Genomic DNA, 21,039 nt, shown 5'->3' with positions numbered 1-21,039 from the left:
CCTATTAAAACCACAAATATGGAAGAGAAAATTATGAACCAGTGGGCGTCTTATACGAGAAAAATTGTCAGATTCAACGATTTTAAGGCAATTTAAAAAGTGCGGCTTATACGCGGGGCGGCTAATTTGCAAGAAAATACAGTAATTACTTGCAATACAATGATAAATTTGATTATAAGTCGTCAAATAGCATTTGTTGATCTCAACATTGTTCCACCAAAACATTGGTGACCACCAACCTTGGTCAGGTAGTCCTGAACGCTGTAGGTGGGGCTTTCCCTCACAGGGCTGTGGGATTTTGTGCAGAGGCAGCGGTATTGGTAGCCTTGCGGATTTGGAGCCATACCCATAAAGCCTCCGTCCATTGTGGGGACTTGTGTCCGTCTCAGACTCAACAAGTCGTCTTCTAGCTGCTTTCTACTTCTTTCCAACTGGTTACGGAAAGATTGTTCCTTCTCCAACTCTGCTTGGAGTTCATTTAACTGCTGATTTAACTACAAAAAAAAAAAGATTTAATGGTGTCAGACTCGGGTCGCTTTAACGTCAACTTGATTTCATGTGGGTTGGACTATTTAATAAATGGATTAAAAGAAGTGGATTAAAAGCCCTGAATATTCAGTTTTTTCCTAGATTTAAAACAATGTTTATTTTAGATTTTTTTAAATATATTTTTTTTATTTTACAAAATGATTTTTGACAGAAAAAATGGATTAAAAAATGACAATTATTGATTTAAAAAGGGGAAAATCAGGAAATTTAATATACATCTATAGTCTTTATTTGAATTTGATCCTAAAACAGAAAGTCGGCATTCAAGATTTACTTTCCCGGGCCACACAAAATGATACAGCGGGCCAGATTTGGCCCCCGAGCCACCACTTTGACACATGTACCCTAGTGCAAGTATTAAAAAAAAAAAACACAAATGCCTGAACTGGAAAAATACTATTAAACATGCAGATGCCATCTCAGTTTACAAAATCTTCCATCATATAGCTCCTCCCCCACTGCAAAATTTTATACAAAAAAAATCTCCAAAACATCAACAATGGCTGGCTCTAGAGGTGACTGTGTAGTTCCCTTCTAAAAGAGTGCTAAACTAGCTAAAGCAAATTCTCTCTTCATACCTGGAACTCAATAGCAATTAGCATACGTGAACTCTGGTCTCTGAACCTAACATGAATATGTTTATTAATATGTACTGTCCCTTATTAAATAAATCAAACTCAAAGTTGTGTAATAAAGGAAATGTACCTTTTCTTTGTCTCCTTGGCTAAATTGCTGTTCCGTCATTTTCTTCTTAGCAGCTTTAAGGAGAGATTGTAATCTAAAATGTAGGAACAAAATACAACTATCTAGTTCAGGCCTACTTGACTCAGATGTAGATTAAATAATCCAAAAAAATAATTGCTATATAACCAAGAAATTCCAAAAATAGAGCAAAATTCAGTCAAACAAAACTGTTACTTCTAATTATACTTTGGAAAAACAGTAAAACAAATCCACAATTTAAGCATTCATTTTATTCCACATTTATACTAAAATGAAAAATTGGATGGGAAATGTGTATTGCTAAAATATTTATAGTAGTATATAAAAACAATATCACATTTTAGGTGAAAGGTCATTGTCATAATAACTCTATTTTCTACCTAATAACTGCCAAAATGTAACTTTGCACTCACCTGTACATTTCTTTTTGAAGCTCTGAATTTCTCTTCATTTCTTGTTCCAGACGACACTCCATGGACTTTTTTTGCTCTTCTAACTCCTCCCCTTTTTTCTTTTCCGTCTCCATCTGAAGCGTAATTTGTTGAACTTGCCCACCAATTAAAACAAGGCCGTTTCAATCATCACCTGCGTGCTCATGGCATCTTTCTCCTTTTCCAGTTCTGCTAAACGCAATCCCAATTTGGAACGTCCTTTTAACTCCTCCTCCCACATAAACTGAGCATCTTGGGCGCCGTTGGATAAAGCCGTGTGCTTTTGTACCTGAAAAATGAACGCCGTGACAACAGTGAAGGAAAAGTTTGTCATTTAAGTTTGTCTTTTCAGTCTGTCATTTAAGTTTGTCATTAAAGTTTGTCATTAAAGTTTGTCATTAAAGTTTGTCATTAAAGTTTGTCATTAAAGTTTGTCATTAAAGTTTGTCATGTTTGTCATTTCAGTTTGTCATTTAAGTTTGTCGTTTCAGTTTCTCATTTCAGTTTGTCGTTAAAGTTTGTCGTTTCAGTTTGTCGTTTCAGTTTGTCGTTTCAGTTTGTCGTTTCAGTTTGTCATTTAAGTTTGTCATTTCAGTTTGTCATTTAAGTTTATCATTTCAGTTTGTCATTTAAGTTTGTCATTTAAGTTTGTCATTTAAGTTTGTCATTTAAGTTTGTCATTTCAGTTTGTCATTTCAGTTTGTCATTTCAGTTTGTCATTTCAGTTTGTCATTTCAGTTTGTCATTTCAGTTTGTCATTTCAGTTTGTGATTTAAGTTTGTCGTTTAAGTTTTTCATTACAGTTTGTCATTTCAGTTTGTCATTTCAGTTTGTCATTTCAGTTTGTCATTTCAGTTTGTCATTTCAGTTTGTCATTTAACGCACCTCTTTGTTGAGTTGCTCCTCTAATGCAAGCTTTTTACTTTGAAGATTGGTCACCAGTTCCTCCAGTTGAACTCTCATCTAAGGATATTTTTAGAAATAAAAAAAAATACATATATTTTACATGCACAAAACTAGTTTAAAGCAACCCGCCTCGCACCCATAGTTAGCTGGGATACGCTCCAGCACCCCCCGTCACCCTTGTGAGGATTAACCTAAATGAAAAAAAGAACTATTTTGCAATTGATTTTTTCCCACTAAATTTAGCTACTATTAGATTAGATAAATTTATTACTTCCTGTATTCGGTAAATTTCATTGTCACAGTAGCATGAGGGTGAGAATACAGACACAGCAAAAGACATTTTAGATATAAATAAATTGGTAATAAATAAGTAAATAAATAAATGTATAAATACATATATAAATAAATAAGCGTGTTGCTGAAATATATGTATATGTATATTTATGTGTATATGTATGTGTATATGCATGTATGTGTATGTGTATATGTATAAGTATGTGTATATGTATGTGTATGTGTGTATGTGTGTATGTGTATGTGTATGTGTATGTGTATGTGTATGTGTATGTGTATGTGTATATGTATATGTATATGTATATGTATATGTATATGTATATGTATATGTATATGTACATGTATATGTACATGTATATGTACATGTATATGTATGTGTATATGCATGTATGTGTATGTGTGTATGTGTATATGTATGTGTATGTGTATGTGTATGTATGTGTATATGTGTGTGTGTATATGTATGTGTATATGTATATGTATGTGTATATGTATAAGTATGTGTATGTGTATGTGTATGTGTATGTGTATGTGTATATGTATATGTATATGTATATGTATATGTATATGTATATGTATATGTATATGTATATGTATATGTATATGTATATGTATATGTATATGTATATGTATATGTACATGTACATGTACATGTACATGTACATGTACTATTTTGATAGTGGACTAATTAAGATGGACCTGATAGAGTACCAAGAGCAGCTGTGACTCACCCTGGCGTCTTCCTGAGCGGCCCTTTGAAGAGCTTCAAATTTGCTGGAATGTTGCTTAGCAGCAGTCTCCAACCTGATGTTATCCAGCTCCAACCTGAAGCCACATCAGTATGTGTACATATGAATCAAAATAGCAAAAAAATGGAAGTGCAGTAGTAGTTACCGTTGCAAATCCTCCTCCAGCTGTCTACTGGCGGAATCGGAGGCGTCCACGGCCGCTTGAGATTCTTTTTGTCTCCTTGTGGCAAAGCTCAGTTCTCTTTCTCTTTCATCCAAGTGACTGACTCGTTCATTTATTAATTTCTCAGCTTGGATGCATTGAGTTTCTTTTTCTGAAAGCTGAATGACAACATTAGCCACAATTTCAAGTTTTTTTTGTCTCCCAATAGTATTTTCTTGGACATTCATAGTGTAAAACTGGAGATCTTGTCAAAGAAAAACTAAATAATAAAATAAAATATTTTTACCTTTTGTTTGAGGTTGTCAACGTCTTGTAGAAGTTTTGTTTTCTCTTCTTCCAAATCACTGCGATGCCGAGTGGTGATTTCTAACGAAGCTTCACATTTGGATAACTTCTTTATTGAGTCGTCTAATTGCTGCTGCATCTGCTTCTGACTAGCCTAAACCAAAAAAAAAATATCCAAAATCTTAATATTCAGCTTTATATCGGAGAACAGGGTGCACATAAAAGTCCAAAAATGCCTCTAAGTTTTTTATAGATCTAAAACAATGTTTATTTTAGCTTTTTTATATATTTTTAGATTTTACAAAATGTTTTTTGACCTAAAAACAGAAAAAATTGATAAAAAATGACGATTATTGATTTAAAAAGGGGCAAAATCAGGAAATGTAATATACATCTATACTTGAAGAATATATAATATATATTCTAATTATATATAATTAGAATTTGATCCTAAAACAGAAAGTTGACACTCGTGATTTACTTTCCCGGGCCACAAAAAATGATGCGGTGGGCCAGATTTGGCCCGCGGGCCGCCACTTTGACACCCATTGTAAACAGTCAGATTGGAGTCAACAAATGAAATTAGGGTTCCCAAAAAACAATAAAAAATAGATTGAAAACCTGCATAAAGGATAAAATAAAATAAAAATAGAAAAACATTTAATACAGGGTGTCTCAAAAATAAGTACTCACTTTTAGAATAAAATGTACTCACTTTTAGAATGACCAGAAAACCTTTAGTGAGTACATTTTATTCTAAAAGTGAGTACCATATTTTCACGACAATAAGGCGCACCGCATTATAAGGCGCACCCTCAATGAATGACATTTTTTTCCATATATAAGGCGCACTGTATTATAAGGCACACTGTCTATTTTGGAAAAAAATTAAGACTTTTAAGTGTGCCTTATAGTGGTGAAAATACGGTAATTGCTATTGACTTTCAGGTATGAAGCACTCACTCACTACTTTACAGTCACCTCTAGAGCCAGCCATTGTTGATGTTTTGGATTTTTTTGGTATAAAATCTTGCAGTGGGGGAGGAGCTATATGATGGCATATGTTGTAAACCAAAATGGCTGATCTGCATATTTAACAGTATTGTTTCACTTCAGGCATTTGTGTTTTTTTGATATCCGACAGTGGTTGTTTTTCGTTTTTGGTTTTCTGTTTTTTCCATATATGAGGCCCACTGGATTATAAGGCGCACTGTCTATTTTGGAGAAAATTTTAGACTTTTAAGTGCGCCTTATAGTCGTGAAAATACGGTACATTTTTCTGAGACACCCTGTATTTATATTACTATTCCTCCCCCCCCCCCTCTTTTTGCTTACCTGTTTTTCTGTGTTGTCCTTCTCTAGTTTGCTAACCAGTGTGTTAAGTTCATTAACTTTAAACGTGAGGTCTTTACAGGTAGACTGAGCTTGTTGCACTCTTTCTTCACACTCGGTGCGTAATTTGAACATAGAGTCATTGAAACTATTTTTGGCGTCCGTCAAAGCATAATCTTTAGCCACCATTTTAGTTTGAGCTTCTTCCAGGCGTTGCCGTAGCGACGTGACTTCATTCTGCGCCTGTTTCAGAAGCCCTTGAGTATTTTCCTGGGAGGAAGTGACCCGGGCGAGGGATTCCTTCTCGGCTTGAAGAGTCGTTTCCAGTTCTTTAACTCTCGCGGACGATTGGTCGCATTCGCGTTGCACGTTGCTGAGCAGCGCCGTTTTTTCGGCGATTTGGAGCTCGAATCGATGGACGTCGCTTTCCAGGGTGTTTGCATGCGCCTTTAATTTCGTTAGCTTCTGGGACGATTTGTTGATGGCTTCCAGGTGGAGGACATCTTGGCCTGAGAGGAATAGATAGTGGTTAATTACATATTGTATTTTACGCACTATAAGATGAAACTAAAAAACTGCAAAAGCATATATTGTATTGTATAACACAACTCTTAGCCACTACTACCACAACTACACTTAGTGGATGTAAAACACAACTGTGTCAAAGTGGCGGCCCGGGGGCCGAATCTGGGCCGCCGCATCATTTTGTGTGGCCCGGGAAAGTCAATGATGAGTGCCGACTTTCTGTTTTAGGATCAAATTAAAATGAAGAGTATAGATGTATATTACATTTTCTGATTTTACTCCTTTTAAGTCAATAATTGTCATTTTTTAATCCATTTTTTCAGTGTTTTTAGTTCTAAAGTCATTTTGTAAAATCTAAAAATATATTTTAAAAAAAAGCTAAAATAAACATTGTTGTAGATCTATAAAAAATGGAATATTCAGGGATTTTAATCCAGTTCTTTTAATCCATTTATCAAAAAAAAAATCGAATGAGTGCCGACTCTCTGTTTTAGGATCAAATTAAAATGAAGAGTATAAATGTATATTAAATATCCTGATTTTCCCCCTTTTAAATCAATAATTGTCATTTTTTAACTCATTTTTTCTGTTTTTCATTAAAAAATCATTTTTTAAATCTAAAAATATATTTTAAAAAGCTCAAATAAACATTGTTTGAGATCTATGGGTTCAAATCCAGGTCGGTCCACATGTGTTCTCCCCGGGCCTGTGTGGGTTTTCTTCGGGTACTCCGGTTTCCTCCCATAATCCAAAGACATAAATGATAGGCTGATTGGACACTCTAAATTGCCCCTAGCTAAGAGTAATTGGTTGTTTGTCTCCTGGTGCCCTGCAATTGGCTGGCCACTCATTCAGGGAATCTCGGGATAGGCTCCAGCACCCCTCACAGCCCTAGTGAGAATAAGTACAGTGTTCCCCCGCTACTTTGCGGTTCAGCTATCGCGGACTCAGAGCTTTGCGGATTTTTTTGGGGAAAAAATACAAATATTACATTGAAACAACATATTTTACAGTTTTTTTTTTGTTATAACATGAATTTCACTCTCTCTACCTGTATTCTATATGGTGTACTGTATACAGGGGGGTAAAAAATAAAAATACATAAAAAATAAAAAATTAAAAAAATTTAAAAATACATTTTTTGGGGGTATTAAATTCAAATTGAACATTTTTGAAGGGGAATCCCTACTTCGCGGAAATTCACTTATCACGGGTGGTCCCGGTCCCAATTAACCGCGATAAGCGAGGGAACACTGTACTAAGCTATCACAAAAAGAGACGTACGAATACCAACTTGCAAGTCGCCGGTTTTCTTCCTTCTCCAAGAGCAGCGTTTTCTCCATTTCCAAGCGAGTTTGCTCCGTCTCGACGAGGCGGGAACGGCAGGAGCGGAAGTCGGCCTCCAAACGATCCCCGGCCCGCCGTTCGTTGTCAAGTTGTGCGTTTGCCAATTGAAGCTCGTACTTTAATAAGGAGAATTCCTTGTCTCTGATCAAGCAGTCTTGGCTCTCGTTGTCTGATAGAATTTTCAGATCTTGGCGTAGATCTTCCACTTTATCTTTGAGGGTCTCGTTTTCCTCGGAGAGGTCTCTTTGTTTGATGTTGCAGCTGGCTTGCAGTTCCTCCAGTTCCGATCTTAGTTGTTCCTGAAACAAGATGGCCGTGATCAATTCTCCTGCCGTCGATAATTTCATTTGTTGACTCCGATCTGACTGTTTACAATGGGTGTCAAAGTGGCGGCCCCGGGGCCAAATCTGGCCAGTCGCATCATTTTTTGTGGCCCGGGAAAGTAAATGAAGAGTGGCGACTTTCTGTTTTAGGATCAAATTAAAATGAAGAGTATAGATGTATATTACACTTTCTGGTTTTCCCCCTTTTAAATCAATAATTGTCAATTTTTAATCATTTTTTTCTGTGTTTTTAGTTCAAAAATAATTTTGTAAAATCTAAAAATATATTTAAAAATAAGCTAAAATAAACATTGTTTTAGATCTATAATAAACTGAATATTTAGGGTTTTTAATCCATTTCTTTTAATCAAATTATTTAAAAAAAATTCAATGAGTGCCAACTTTTTGTTTTAGGATCAAATTAAAATGAAGAGTATAGATTCTTATTAAATTTCCTGATTTTCCCCCTTTTTAATCAATAAATGTAATTTTTTTTAAAAAAATCTGTGTTTTTAGTTCAAAAATAATTTTGTAAAATCTAAAAATATATATAAAACAATCTAAAATAAACATTGTTTTAGATCTATAAAAAACTGAATATTCCAGGGTTTTAATCCAGTTCTTTTAATCAACTTATATAAAAAAATATTCAAATGAGTGCCGACTTTCTGATTTAGGATCAAATTAAAATGAAGAGTATAGATGTATATTCAATTTGCCCCTTTTAAATGAATAATAGTAATTTTTTAATCCTTTTTTCTGTGTTTTTAGTCCAAAAATCATTTTGTAATATCTAAAAATATGTTTAAAAAAGCTCAAATAAACATTGTTTTAGATCTATAAAAAACCGGAATTTCAGGTCTTTTAATCCAGTTCATTTAATCCATTTATAAAAAAAAATCTAAATATTATATCTAAAATAGTCCGGCCCACATGAATGTGTCCCGCCAACCAAACTTGGATTTAACACCCCTGTTTTACAAGATGACAGATAACTTCCAGACAATGACCTCATTATTTTTACTTCGTTTGTACTCCTCTTCCATCTCTTTCTGCTTGACCACCTGACTGTTGACGTTCTGAAGTAGTAGATTCAGCGCATTTTCATTCTGTACCAACATCATTTGGGCCTTTCTGTGGTCTTCATTTAGCTGGACAGAAATCCCACACCAACAAAATGTAGAAAATGTGACAAAAAAAGCCAAATTAAACTGCTTTTCCTCACCTTATTATTGGTGCTTTCATAGGCATTGATGTTCGCATTGGCAGTTTTCAGCTGAACTCTGTTGTACAATTATGCCAAGTTAATAATACAAAAAAATAGGATTAACTGTATTTTCTCGCGCCTTCGCGTATAAGCCATACTCTTAAAATGTCCTTAAAATAGTGGAATTTGACAATTACCCACGTATAAGCCGCCCCCTGATTCATAATTTTCACCTCCATATTCATGGTTTTAATTCGGAGTACAAATGTGTTACTTTGAAGGGTAAAATCTTAAGAAAAATCATCGCACATGGTATTTTTGGGATACTGTATAAAACAGGGGTGTCAAACAAAGGCCCGCGGGCCGGATCCGGCCCGTCTGGTGCTTTGGTACGGCCCGGGGAAGAAAGCTGCATTGTATAAAAAAAATATGAATTTTCTTTAAAATGTGTAGTTCTTGTATTATCCGCTAGGGGGTGCAGGGTTTTAGTACGTGCAGACAACATGAATTGATATTTATTTAGGTTCTTATGTTATTCTGTTGTTCATAATATATTGTTCATAATGTAAAAGGAACATTCTTTTAATAAACATTTTGATAATTTACTCATTCTTTGCACTAATTATTAGTATTACTGACTAATAATTAGTGGAAAAAAGTGGGCTTATTGTTAGTTCTATGTCATTTTGCAATGAGTTTACTGGTCCGGCCCGCTTGATCTCAAATTAAGCTGTATTCGGCCCGCAGACCAGAGGTTTGACACCCCTGGTATAAAACGATTGCTGGAATGGACATTCCTAAAAGGTGTTGCCTGCATGTAGACCAGGGTTGGGCAAACTTTTCGTCCCGGGGGGCCACATTGACTTTAAAAATTTGACAAATGGGCGGGGTCAGCACAAGATACGATACATATAAAAAAGTGCATCCGTTAACAGTACAAAAAAGGACTAAAGTATTAACATACTCATCATTAAAGTAAACGCTAAAAAGTACAAAGTCAAGTAAAAAGGAATGTATTAAGAAATAGTCAAATGTCATTTTAAAAAAAGATAGATAAGATAATTTATGCGCATATAAGCCGTACGCTCGATTCAGTCATCATTTTTTTGAGTGACAAATACGGCGGGTATGCGAGAAAATATGTTAAGTGGTTGTATTAGTATTCTTAGTATTTAACGGTGGATCAAATGGTTGAAACTTTTAAATCAAGAAAATGAAGCATTCCTTACCTGAGGCTTGCGTTAGCGCTTTGCAACTCAAAATTGCGTTCTTCTAAGTTCCGCTTTTCAACTTCCAATTTTCTGAGCCGGTCCCCTTCGGGACCGAGATAGAATTTAGCTTTCAAAAATTGCTGATCGACTTTGTGTTGGAAATGTTTCTCGCTTCTTGAGTCTGAGGAATAGAAAGCACATATTTATTTACAAGATAAAGATAAATGTGATGAGGCAATCCCATGGGTAGTAGTACCTGAAGAGGCGCTATCCAGTCCTCGAATATTGTGAGCAATATCCGAGTCCTCTGATAGGAGCCCATCGGTATCTTCCGAAATCTCACTGCCGTCGATGTTCTGATAAAAGAAATGGCCAAGTTATTTGAAAACTTGAACATCGGCATTGAACAAATATTACGGATAAAATGAGGACATCTTAAAACAATGTTTACTTGGATGGTATTTCTTGTTCTTTTAAGCCATTCTGCAGATTTATACCTGTTGGCGATAAAGAGCAAAGTACCGTATTTTCCACAGCAGCTTTGATTATTGGACTTAAAGTTTGGCTCATAATAAGACGCAGCAGTAGTAGTGATGGTGGTAGTACAGTAGGAAAGGATTGTGTTATATATGTTCACTAGATGGAGCTGCTGTATTAGTAGTAGTAGTAGTAGTAGTAGTAGCAGAAGCAGCAGTAGTAGGAGTAATAGTAGCAGGAGCAGTAGTAGTCGGAGTAGTGGTAGTAGGAGTAGTAGTAGTTGAAGCAGTAGTAGTAGCAGCAGCGGTAGTAGGAGTATTAGTAGCAGGAGCAGTAGTAGTAGTAGTTGAAGCAGCAGTAGTTATAGTAGTAGTAGCAGCAGCAGTAGTAGGAGTATTAGTAGCAGGAGCAGTAGTAGTCGTAGTAGTACTAGTAGTGGTAGTAGTACTAGGAGTAGTAATAGTGGTAGTAGTAGTAGTAGTAGTAGTAGCAGCAGCCGTAGTAGTAGGAGTAATAGTAGCAGGAGCAGTGGTAGTCGTAGTGGTAGTAGTACTAGGAGTAGTAATAGTGGTAGTAGTAGTAGTAGTAGTAGTAGCAGCAGCCGTAGTCGTAGGAGTAATAGTAGCAGGAGCAGTGGTAGTCGTAGTGGTAGTAGTAGTAGTGATGATGTTAGTAGTAGTAGTAGTAGTAGTAGTAGTAGTAGTAGTGGTGATGTAAGTAGTAGTAGTAGTAGTAGTAGTGGTGATGTTAGTAGTAGTAGTAGTAGTAGTGATGATGTTAGTAGTAGTAGTAGTAGTAGTGGTGATGTTAGTAGTAGTAGTAGTAGTAGTGGTGATGTTAGTAGTAGTAGTGGTGATGTTAGTAGTAGTAGGAGGAGGATTAATAGTAGCAGTAGTAGTAGCAGTAGTAGTAGTAGTTGTAATGAAAATGTGTCCCGGTGAAATCTTTGGCTCTCCTTCTAAAACGGTAAACTTGCATTTTATTTACCTGCCATCATATTCTAAGAGATCGCTTAAAACGCTGTCAAGCATGAACAGATCTTGGATTCCACTGTTGTTCTGCGGAACTCGGAGGCCGACCGCTTCTCTAACCGGAGTAAGTTGCGAGCTGTCCTCTGAGTGGCCGCCACCGGCGGCGGTGGCGGTGGGCCTGATGGGGAAAGTCGGCGCTTGTGCCAATTGGGATTCCAACAGCATTCTACAAATATAGCAAATCACACAGTGGATTAACAACATCATTGCCAAGTGGAATAAAAACAAACTGTATAGACTTCTAATGTGTTGAAAAAGAAATATAATAAGTGTCTACCTAGGGGGGACAAATTGGTGTACTTGTGAAGGTGCACTAGGCAAGTCATTGAGACAAAAATATTTGCTCTCAGTTTGCTCAATGGACGACTGCTCGGACGGCCTCACACATGTTTTGCTTTTAATGTTTCTCGACACTTTTTCCTCCGTTTGATCATTTGACGACTCCTCCGTAGTCCCTTCACAAGTCTCGGGTGGTGTCTAAAAAAGTAAAAATAGGCAGCTTTAAATCACGTTTTTGCCTCTTTGATAAAACAAAACAAAACAAAAATCGGACTCAAAAGAGAGAGTTTAATATCTAAGTACTGTTTAATATCTAAGAGAGAGAGTTTAATATCTAAGTACTGTTGAAAACAGTAGATATTTAGATATTAAACTCTCATGAATATAATTTTGAGACCTGGTTTCAACAGTACTTAGATATTAAACAGTACTTAGATAATAAAGAGTACTTTGATATTAAAAAGTACTTAGATAATAAACAGTACCTCGATATTAAACAGTACTTGGATATTAAACAGTACTTAGTTATTAAACAGTACTTAGATAGTAAACAGTACCTAGATATTAAACAGTACTCAGATATTAAGTACTTAAATATTAAACCGTACTTAGATATTAAATAGTACTTAGATAGTAAACAGTACTTAGATATTAAACAGTACCTCGATATTAAACAGTACTTAGATATGAAACAGTACTTAGATATGAAACAGTACTTAGTTATTAAACAGTACTCAGTTATTAAACAGTACTTGGATATTAAACAGTACTTAGATATTAAACAGTACTTGGATATTAAACAGTATTTAGATATTAAACAGTACTTAGCTATTAAACAGTACTTAGATATTAAACAGTACTTTGATATTAAACAGTACTTTGATATTAAACAGTACTTAGATATTAAACAGTATTTAGATATTAAACAGTACTTGGATATTAAACAGTGCTTAGATATTAAACAGTGCTTAGATATTAAACAGTACTTAGATATTAAACTCACTCTCATGAATAGCATTTTGAGAGCTGGTTTCAACAGTAACCTCAATTAGAGAAATGATCACTCCTTTGAAAAGAATTAAATTGTGACAATTATTCTTCCACAGTTGAGCGTGAAAGCAGACAAAGCGTCGGCCATCTTACCTCAGGTTGTTCTTGTTTGATGCTCTGAGACGCTCCAATCTTGCTCTCATCTGATGTGTTTTGAACAACTTTTCCACGGTTTTCCATTTCAGTTAAGTGCAACGGCGGTGCTTCACTGGGGATGAATTCTTCTTCTTCTTCTTCCTCTTCTTCTTCTTTACCTTGAAGCCTCGTCTTCTGGGCCAAGTGACAATCGTCAAATTTCTTCCCCTTTAACGACGGTTCAGAAGAGTCCCCAATAGAGTCTTCTGATTCGCTGTCCAATCGTTTGGCCTGATCGACTAAACGCATGGAGCCAATGTCCTCTTTTCCAGCCGAGTCTTCTTCAGATTCATCCTGGTTTTCTTCCTTTACGTTATACGATTGGGCCGGCTGGTTTCGTATCATAACGTTCCGAACGACCACATTGAAGCCGGCTTCCTCTTCCTCCTCCTCCTCTTCTTCACCCTCGTCCTCCGGTTTTATATCCCAAGTTTCAGTCGAAACTTTCTTCTGATAAAAAGGTGAGTGGAAAAACAAAACAGCAGATTTGACGAATAAAATAGGTTGATATTTTTCCTCAACATGATCTGAATAATATTTAGCTCACAATACAATGTCGGGGCACTCGTATGTTGATGTGTTTTGCAATTGAATCAAAATTTGAAATCTGTGTTCACCTTGATTTGCTCCATCTTCGAATGAAAACTGCCTTGCTCGTCACTTTCGATCATTGACATTTCAGAAGAACCTGAAGAAAGACAACAACTTGCTAGGTTAAACAGGTACCGTATTTAGCTGTTTAATATACCCTCCATTTAATATACTATACTAAATGGCAGGGGTATACTAAATGGCAGGGGTATACTAAATGGCAGGGGTATACTAAATGGCAGGGGTATACTAAATGGCAGGGGTATACTAAATGGCAGGGGTATACTAAATGGCAGGGGTATACTAAATGGCAGATGGGAGGGGTATACTAAATGGCAGGGGTATACTAAATGGCAGATGGGAGGGGTATACTAAATGGCAGGGGTATACTAAATGGCAGGGGTATACTAAATGGCAGGGGTATACTAAATGGCAGGGGTATACTAAATGGCAGATGGGAGGGGTATACTAAATGGCAGGGGTATACTAAATGGCAGATGGGAGGGGTATACTAAATGGCAGGGGTATACTAAATGGCAGGGGTATACTAAATTTCAGGGGTATACTAAATGGCAGGGGTATACTAAATGGCAGGGGTATACTAAATGGCAGGGGTATACTAAATGGTAGGGGTATACTAAATGGCAGGGGTATACTAAATGGCAGGGGTATACTAAATGGCAGGGGTATACTAAATGGCAGGGGTATACTAAATGGCAGGGGTATACTAAATGGCAGGGGTATACTAAATGGCAGGGGTATACTAAATGGCACACAAACGGGAAGGTACAATCCACTACGCACTCTTTATGCCATGACCGAGTGCATCAACGTTTTGCAGACTAAAACTACTTACTTCTCAGGTTAAAACTACTTAATACTGAATAAAGTCTGACTTGGAATTTTAATGAACTTAAGTATCTATAATGATGCCCCTTTGAACACCATACAAATCTTGCCCAAAAAGCTGAGTTGCCGTTTAATATACCCGGGTAAATTAAACGGCAGGGGTATATTAAATGGCGCACAAACATCAGGCTCAAAAAAAGCAAAAATCATTTCATATACCTGGGTATATTAAACGGCAAAATACAATAAACAAAAATTGCAGAGACAATAAGAAATGGTGCCATAATTTTACCTTCTTGAACAGCTGTCTGAAGTCTGGGTGTTTTGATCTTATTACAAAAAGAAATAGAACTGTCTTGGTCCCAATCGGATTCTGAAGAATTAAATGAGAAGAGACAATTAAAAACAATGGTGTACATTAGTCACGTTTAACCGAGTGTGCATTTTTAGGCAGTGCAATTTTGTTGGTTTTACCATCACTTTCCTGAAAAAGGACATTAGCGCCATAGTGATCCAATGGCAAAGGACGAGGCAAGGCGGAGACAGTTTTAGCATTTGGCCTGATTGCCATTCGAGGCGCAAGAGGTGCGCTTGAAAACACGTCGGCCATCTCTTCTTTCACAGATGCAATCTTTGCTTGAGGGAATTCCTCAGCCTGAAATTCCGCCTTGCCTTCAGGGAGACTTTCCAGACTGGTATTGTCAGATTTGAACATGTCTGGTGTGTCAAAAAAAAGAAAAAATAAAGTATCCAGTCAAATTCCTTAAGCACAAATAAAGATGTTAGAAAATACGGTAATCACCATCTATGCTAGTGGAAGGTCTGTCCCAACAGTCGGGGATTTCTTGTGGGCTTTCTGGCTCTGATTTGATAATTTCTTCACATTGAAGTGGTGTTGCCAGGTAAGGCGCAAGGTTCCTCTTGGCAGCATGCTCACTGATAAGCTGGGCACAGCTGCAAACATTCAAGATAATGACATTTTCACCATGTATATTGCCTAATGTGTAACTCTTGTATTCAAATAGTTTTCACTGTGTACCAAATTGTTCCACCATTGTAAGTTGGGTGAAAATCAGAGAAAATAATCGAAATCACAGTCACATTCAGAATCACAATAAGAATCACAATCAGAATCACAATCAGAATCACAATCAGAATCACAATCAGAATCACAATCAGAATCACAATCAGAATCACAATCAGAATCACAATCAGAATCACAATCAGAATCACAATCAGAATCACAATCAGAATCACAATCAGAATCACAATCAGAATCACAATCAGAATCACAATCAGAATCACAATCAGAATCACAATCAGAATCACAATCAGAATCACAATCAGAATCACAATCAGAATCACAATCAGAATCACAATCAGAATCACAATCAGAATCACAATCAGAATCACAATCAGAATCACAACCAGAATCACAACCAGAATCACAACCAGAATCACAACCAGAATCACAACCAGAATCACAACCAGAATCACAACCAGAATCACAACCAGAATCACAATCACAATCAGAATCACAATCACAATCACACTCGGAATCGCAATCGGAATCGCAATCGAAATCGCAATCGGAATCGCAATCGGAATCACAATCAGAATCGCAATCAGAATCGCAATCAGAATCACAATCAGAATCACAATCAGAATCACAATCAGAATCACAATCAGAATCACAATCAGAATCACAATCAATCACAACCGGACTTTGTCATCAACATTGACTCGACAAAAGCCCAATTGTCATCATACCCAGAAAATGCGTATGACTAAATTGGTGGTGCTTCTCCATATTACAACCAAAAATTTAAAAAATGCACTTACTGATGATAGTCATTTGCCAAAGCAAAGTCTTCAGCCGACAGTCCTTTGTTATCCTTCAGTGTAAAATCTGCTTGAAACTTGAGCAGGATTTGTACCATGTCCATATTTCCATTGCCAGCAGCTATCATTAACGGTGATCTGTTAGTTTGTTTGGAGAACACAGACAAACAAAGCCATAATGTCAGCCTTTTAAATACTTGAAATGTCTGTAATAATTAGCCCCAAAGGAATCCTAAGTCAGAAAGATGTTTTTCCACGGACAATATTAAAGTAAACAGTTCTAAGGTAAATGTAGTACAACCCTAGTGAGGATAAAGCGGTTCAGAAAATGAAATGACATACTAAACGATAGGTTTGGCATCATTGCTAACCGAAAAAAAAAAATGTAAACAAAGTGAGGAAAATGAAAAAAAATGAAATAAAAATGCACTCAACGAAATGATTCCAACTAATAAAAATGATGTTGTTTCATAAACAATGAAAATATTCAGTCAGACAATTGTTTTAATTTTTTGGGGTGTGTGGCTGGCGCTATTTAACCACAAATAAAATAAAATATTTTGCACCTCGCCCTGTATTCCCCGAATTATTTTGATTTCTGGGAAAGACATTTAAATCTCTATTAAATTCCATAGTCCCAGATTTCTTAGGGGGACTATAAAAAGATCAATAATTTGTCTCTAACCTTTGACATTTGTCCAAGATATTGACATCAGCACCTTTCTTCAACAGAAACTCCGCCATTGTTGTTTGATTACCTCGAATGGCCATCATCAAGGGTGAAAGGCCTTTCTTAAAAAATGAAATAAAGTCATTGGATACAACCTCAAATTATTCCACATTTCAATGTCACTCGGCGAGTAATCGAGAATCACCAGATTTTTAGCGTTGATGTTAGCGTCCTTCTTCACCAGCAAGATGACGGAATCCATGGACGGGATTTTGGAGGCCAAATGTAAAGCTGTGTTTCCGTCTACGTCCACCAGATCAACGTCGGCGTCGTTCTCCAGCAAAATGCTCACAATTACGTCATTTTGGTATTGCACCGCCTGATAAATGGTGAGGAAACAATCTACAGTCGTTCGGGAATCATAACATGTGTTGTTCTTACCATCATCAAGGCCGTCCTATTTTGGTTGTCGCATAGATTGATGTTGGCTTTTTTTCCAATGAGGAAATGGACAACTTCAGCATGTCCGTTGGTGCAGGCCAGGTGAAGAGCAGTTCTGAAAAAGAAGTACCGTATTTTCTCGCATATAAGCCGCATTCCCATATAAGCTGTACCCTTAAAATGGTTGAATTTGACAATTTCCCTCCCTTTTGGTCCCTTTTGTTTAATATCTAAGTACTGTTTAATATCTAAGTACTGATTAATATCTAAGTATTGTTTATTATCTAAGTACTGTTTAATATCTAAGTACTGTTTAATATCTAAGTACTGCTTAATATCTAAGTACTGCTTCATATCGAAGTACTGTTTCATATCGAAGTACTGTTTCATATCGAAGTACTGTTTCATATCGAAGTACTGTTTCATATCGAAGTACTGTTTAATATCGAGGTACTGTTTAATATCTGAGTACTCTTTAATATCCAGGTACGGTTTAATATCCAAGTACTGTTTAATTTTTTTAAGAGAGAGTTTAATATCTAAGTACATTTTAATATCTAAGTACTGTTTAATATCTAAGTACTGTTTAAGATCTAAGTACCGTTTAATATCTAAGTACTGTTTAAAATCTTAGTACGGTTTAATATCTAAGTACTGTTTAATATCTAAGTACTGTTTAATATCTAAGTACGGTTTAATATCTAAGTATTGTTTAATATATAAGTACTGTTTAATATCTAAGTACTGTGAAATATCTAAGTACTGTGTTGAAGCCAGCTCTCAAAATTAGATTCATGAGAGAGTTTAATATCTAAATATCTACTGTTGAATATCTAAGTACTGTTGAAAACAGTAGATATTTAGATATTAAAAAAAGTTATCTTTTTTCATTTACTCACCTGTTGTTCTTGTCAGGCTTATTGACATCGCCGCATAAGGAACTAAGCTGCATCTTACACATTTCCCCCTGCGAAGCGGCCTTGTGAAGTATATCCATATTCATTGTTTTCTCCTTGAAGCCTTGTATCTGTGCGCTGCAACTCCTTGGTACCGTTTCGCCATTTTGTTTTCGAATCTTGTTGGAGATTTTGACCAGAAATTTTTTCATCTTCGCACAGCAATGTTCCTTAGCTTGCTTAAACGACGAATAAACTCTAGCAGAAGTCCTTGTTCCTGAAAAAGACACAGCAAAAGTGGAGAAATATCAATAGTTTGACATACAATAATAAACAATCGACCATATTAGTCTGCCACAATTAAATTCAAGAGCCTTAGATCATTTAATAGGATATAATGTATACATTTAACAAACAAACATTTACATTTAACCTAACGAATACAAACCAAATTTTCAGTTTTGACAATTACCACTAAGATTTGTCAGAATTTTTAATAAAAAGCATTGATTTTATGTCAATCTGAAGAATCAAAATCGATGCAATTGAGCAAATATATTGGCGAGTTTTATACATATTATATATGTATGTATATAAAAAAGTTCAAATAGAAATTTCCATATTAAATTAATATAAAATGGAAATTACTGCCGTTTCCTAATTAGCATTATCACGGTCAAACAATATTAAGGTGCTTATTATTAATATTATTATTGCATTCGAGATACATTTATGTTGTGCTACCCGGAAGTAAAGCTAAAGTAAAATAGAAAACAACGATTAAATATCAAAGTACTTACCAGTATCCAAATGTACACATTACACACCAAAATACTATAGACTTATTGCCTTATTTACTTATTACAACACATAGTTTAGTGTATTAAAAAGAACGTTTTTACCTTAGAAAACCTTGAAGTAAGCTAGCAGGTAGCTAACATCGTTCCGTTTATGCTAGCACCTGTGAAAACAAACAAACAAACATATATCGAGTAATTATTAAATAAAAGAAACACATGCCTACTCATATATTAACAAAATTCATACCCACTTTGTCTCAAAATGAAGATTAGGCAAATATGTATTACACTTCCGTGTAGCTGTAAAAACTCAGTTCGCTATTATAAACACACTTTTGAAGTGTGGTAAAACTAAGGCATAATAAATGAGACTTTCTCCTAAAATGGCGAAGGAAGAATTTTCAAACCACAACAAGGCAAAATAACTCCCATGTTTTATGTGGCTTTACTGCACGCCTTAAAGCGGAGAAATTGTTTCTTACAAATGACGTTTTTAAACGCCAAATTTGATAATGAGAATAGAGTAGAAATAGTACAATAAATAAAATAAATACCCTTGAAAAATGTCGATACCAGACTAACCTCATTCCTAAAAATATTGTTAAGTCCGTTACTCTACTGTTCTTAGTCTAAATAATGATAATAACAGTACATTATAATGCTTTTTATCCATTATTTGGCATTATACAAAATTAAATAAAAATAAAATAAATATAAAATAGCGCTAGTTACATCATTTATTTATATTATGAAATTGTTTCGTCAATTACACAAAATATAAATAAAATTACCCTCACTTCATGAAGTATAAAAGTTCAAAGTAGATATAATAATTTCTTACGATTAAAATACGCCTTAAAAACATTTACATCCTAATACTAGCCACTAGATGGCGGTGTTTCTTTGAACATTACGATGGTTGAGTACCGTGAATATCTGTCAAAATAATAAAATATAGTCTAGTTAGACGTTGATTTAGACAAATGTTGAAAACTTGACATTTTTTTCTGTCCACAAGCTCAAAAGTCACATAGAAATTATCCATGCTTGTTCAACAAAGCCACACATTTTGCCTTCTGGTTAGTTTCCATGATTATGTCACATTTTTTAAGGATTTAAACTCATCTGTGGCCTTCCTGTGTGAAGTTTGTATTTCCCATGCCTGCTGTAACTCTCCATATTTTTGGTTTAGTTGACTCTGTGGTGAATATTAATAATAATTCCCTCTTCTGCTGGTACAAATTATACATCTCCCTCATATGACAGGCGACAGAATGAACATCACGATTATATTTTCTGCTCTTTATGATTAAATCTGCCTATTTCGTCGGAGATAAGTCAGGCTGTCTTGCCTCTTCTTCCAAATATAAATCAATCAAAATTAATTTCTGACGGATGCTGTTATTAATTCTTACAGCAGGTTCAATTTGACTGTATTAAAAAAAAATCTCCATCATGTGAGGCTGGCAGTGCTCACACACTTAATGGATTTTTGTGCCTAAAGCTAATGGCACATATTCTTGATAAAAAACAATCATTACAAAAATATAATGTACGCTATGCTATGAATCTGTTTCAATGTTAATATTGTACAATGTTGCACAATTTACCGTATTTTCTTGCATTAGGTCGTTTTTTCGCATATAGGCCATATTTTCTCGCATATAGGCCGTATTTTCTCGAACATGGGCCGTATTTTCTCGCATATAAGCCATATTTTCTCATACATAGGCCTTATTTTCTCACATATAGGCCAAATTTTCTCGCATAAAGGCCGTATTTTCTCGCATTAAGGCCGTATTTTCTCACATATAGGCCATATCTTCTTGCATATAGGCCATATTTTCTCGCATTGGGGCCATATTTTCTCGCATATAGGCCGTATTTTCTCGGCTAGACCATATTTTCTCACATTTGGCCATATTTTCTCTCA

The 21,039-nt window shown here is 35.6% G+C and overlaps 1 protein-coding gene across 1 annotated transcript; it reads right to left on the bottom strand.

Moving 5' to 3' along the window:
• Positions 1-182: 182 nt before the first annotated feature.
• LOC144192261 (uncharacterized) lies at positions 183-19,595 on the bottom strand. Its single transcript, XM_077711373.1, has 29 exons — positions 19,358-19,595; positions 19,209-19,267; positions 18,310-18,583; positions 17,411-17,525; positions 17,175-17,348; positions 16,985-17,091; positions 16,300-16,437; positions 15,260-15,411; positions 14,932-15,174; positions 14,750-14,830; positions 13,635-13,705; positions 12,976-13,467; positions 11,831-12,030; positions 11,510-11,719; positions 10,497-10,542; positions 10,302-10,401; positions 10,064-10,226; positions 8,853-8,910; positions 8,638-8,778; positions 7,252-7,603; positions 5,436-5,941; positions 4,102-4,254; positions 3,798-3,973; positions 3,635-3,728; positions 2,589-2,666; positions 1,858-1,992; positions 1,686-1,798; positions 1,255-1,327; positions 183-494 (listed from the first exon to the last, which is right to left on the bottom strand). The coding sequence occupies exons 3-29, from the start codon at positions 18,516-18,518 to the stop codon at positions 183-185; spliced, it is 4,692 nt and encodes a 1,563-aa protein (XP_077567499.1). The 5' UTR covers positions 18,519-18,583; positions 19,209-19,267; positions 19,358-19,595.
• Positions 19,596-21,039: the final 1,444 nt, after the last annotated feature.

The sequence above is a fragment of the Stigmatopora nigra genome, unplaced genomic scaffold (assembly GCF_051989575.1).
Source record: "Stigmatopora nigra isolate UIUO_SnigA unplaced genomic scaffold, RoL_Snig_1.1 HiC_scaffold_25, whole genome shotgun sequence".
In the NCBI taxonomy this organism is placed as follows: Eukaryota; Metazoa; Chordata; class Actinopteri; order Syngnathiformes; family Syngnathidae; genus Stigmatopora; species Stigmatopora nigra.
The sequence above is the reverse complement of the archived record's forward strand: the minus strand, read 5'-3'. Positions and strand labels throughout refer to the sequence as shown.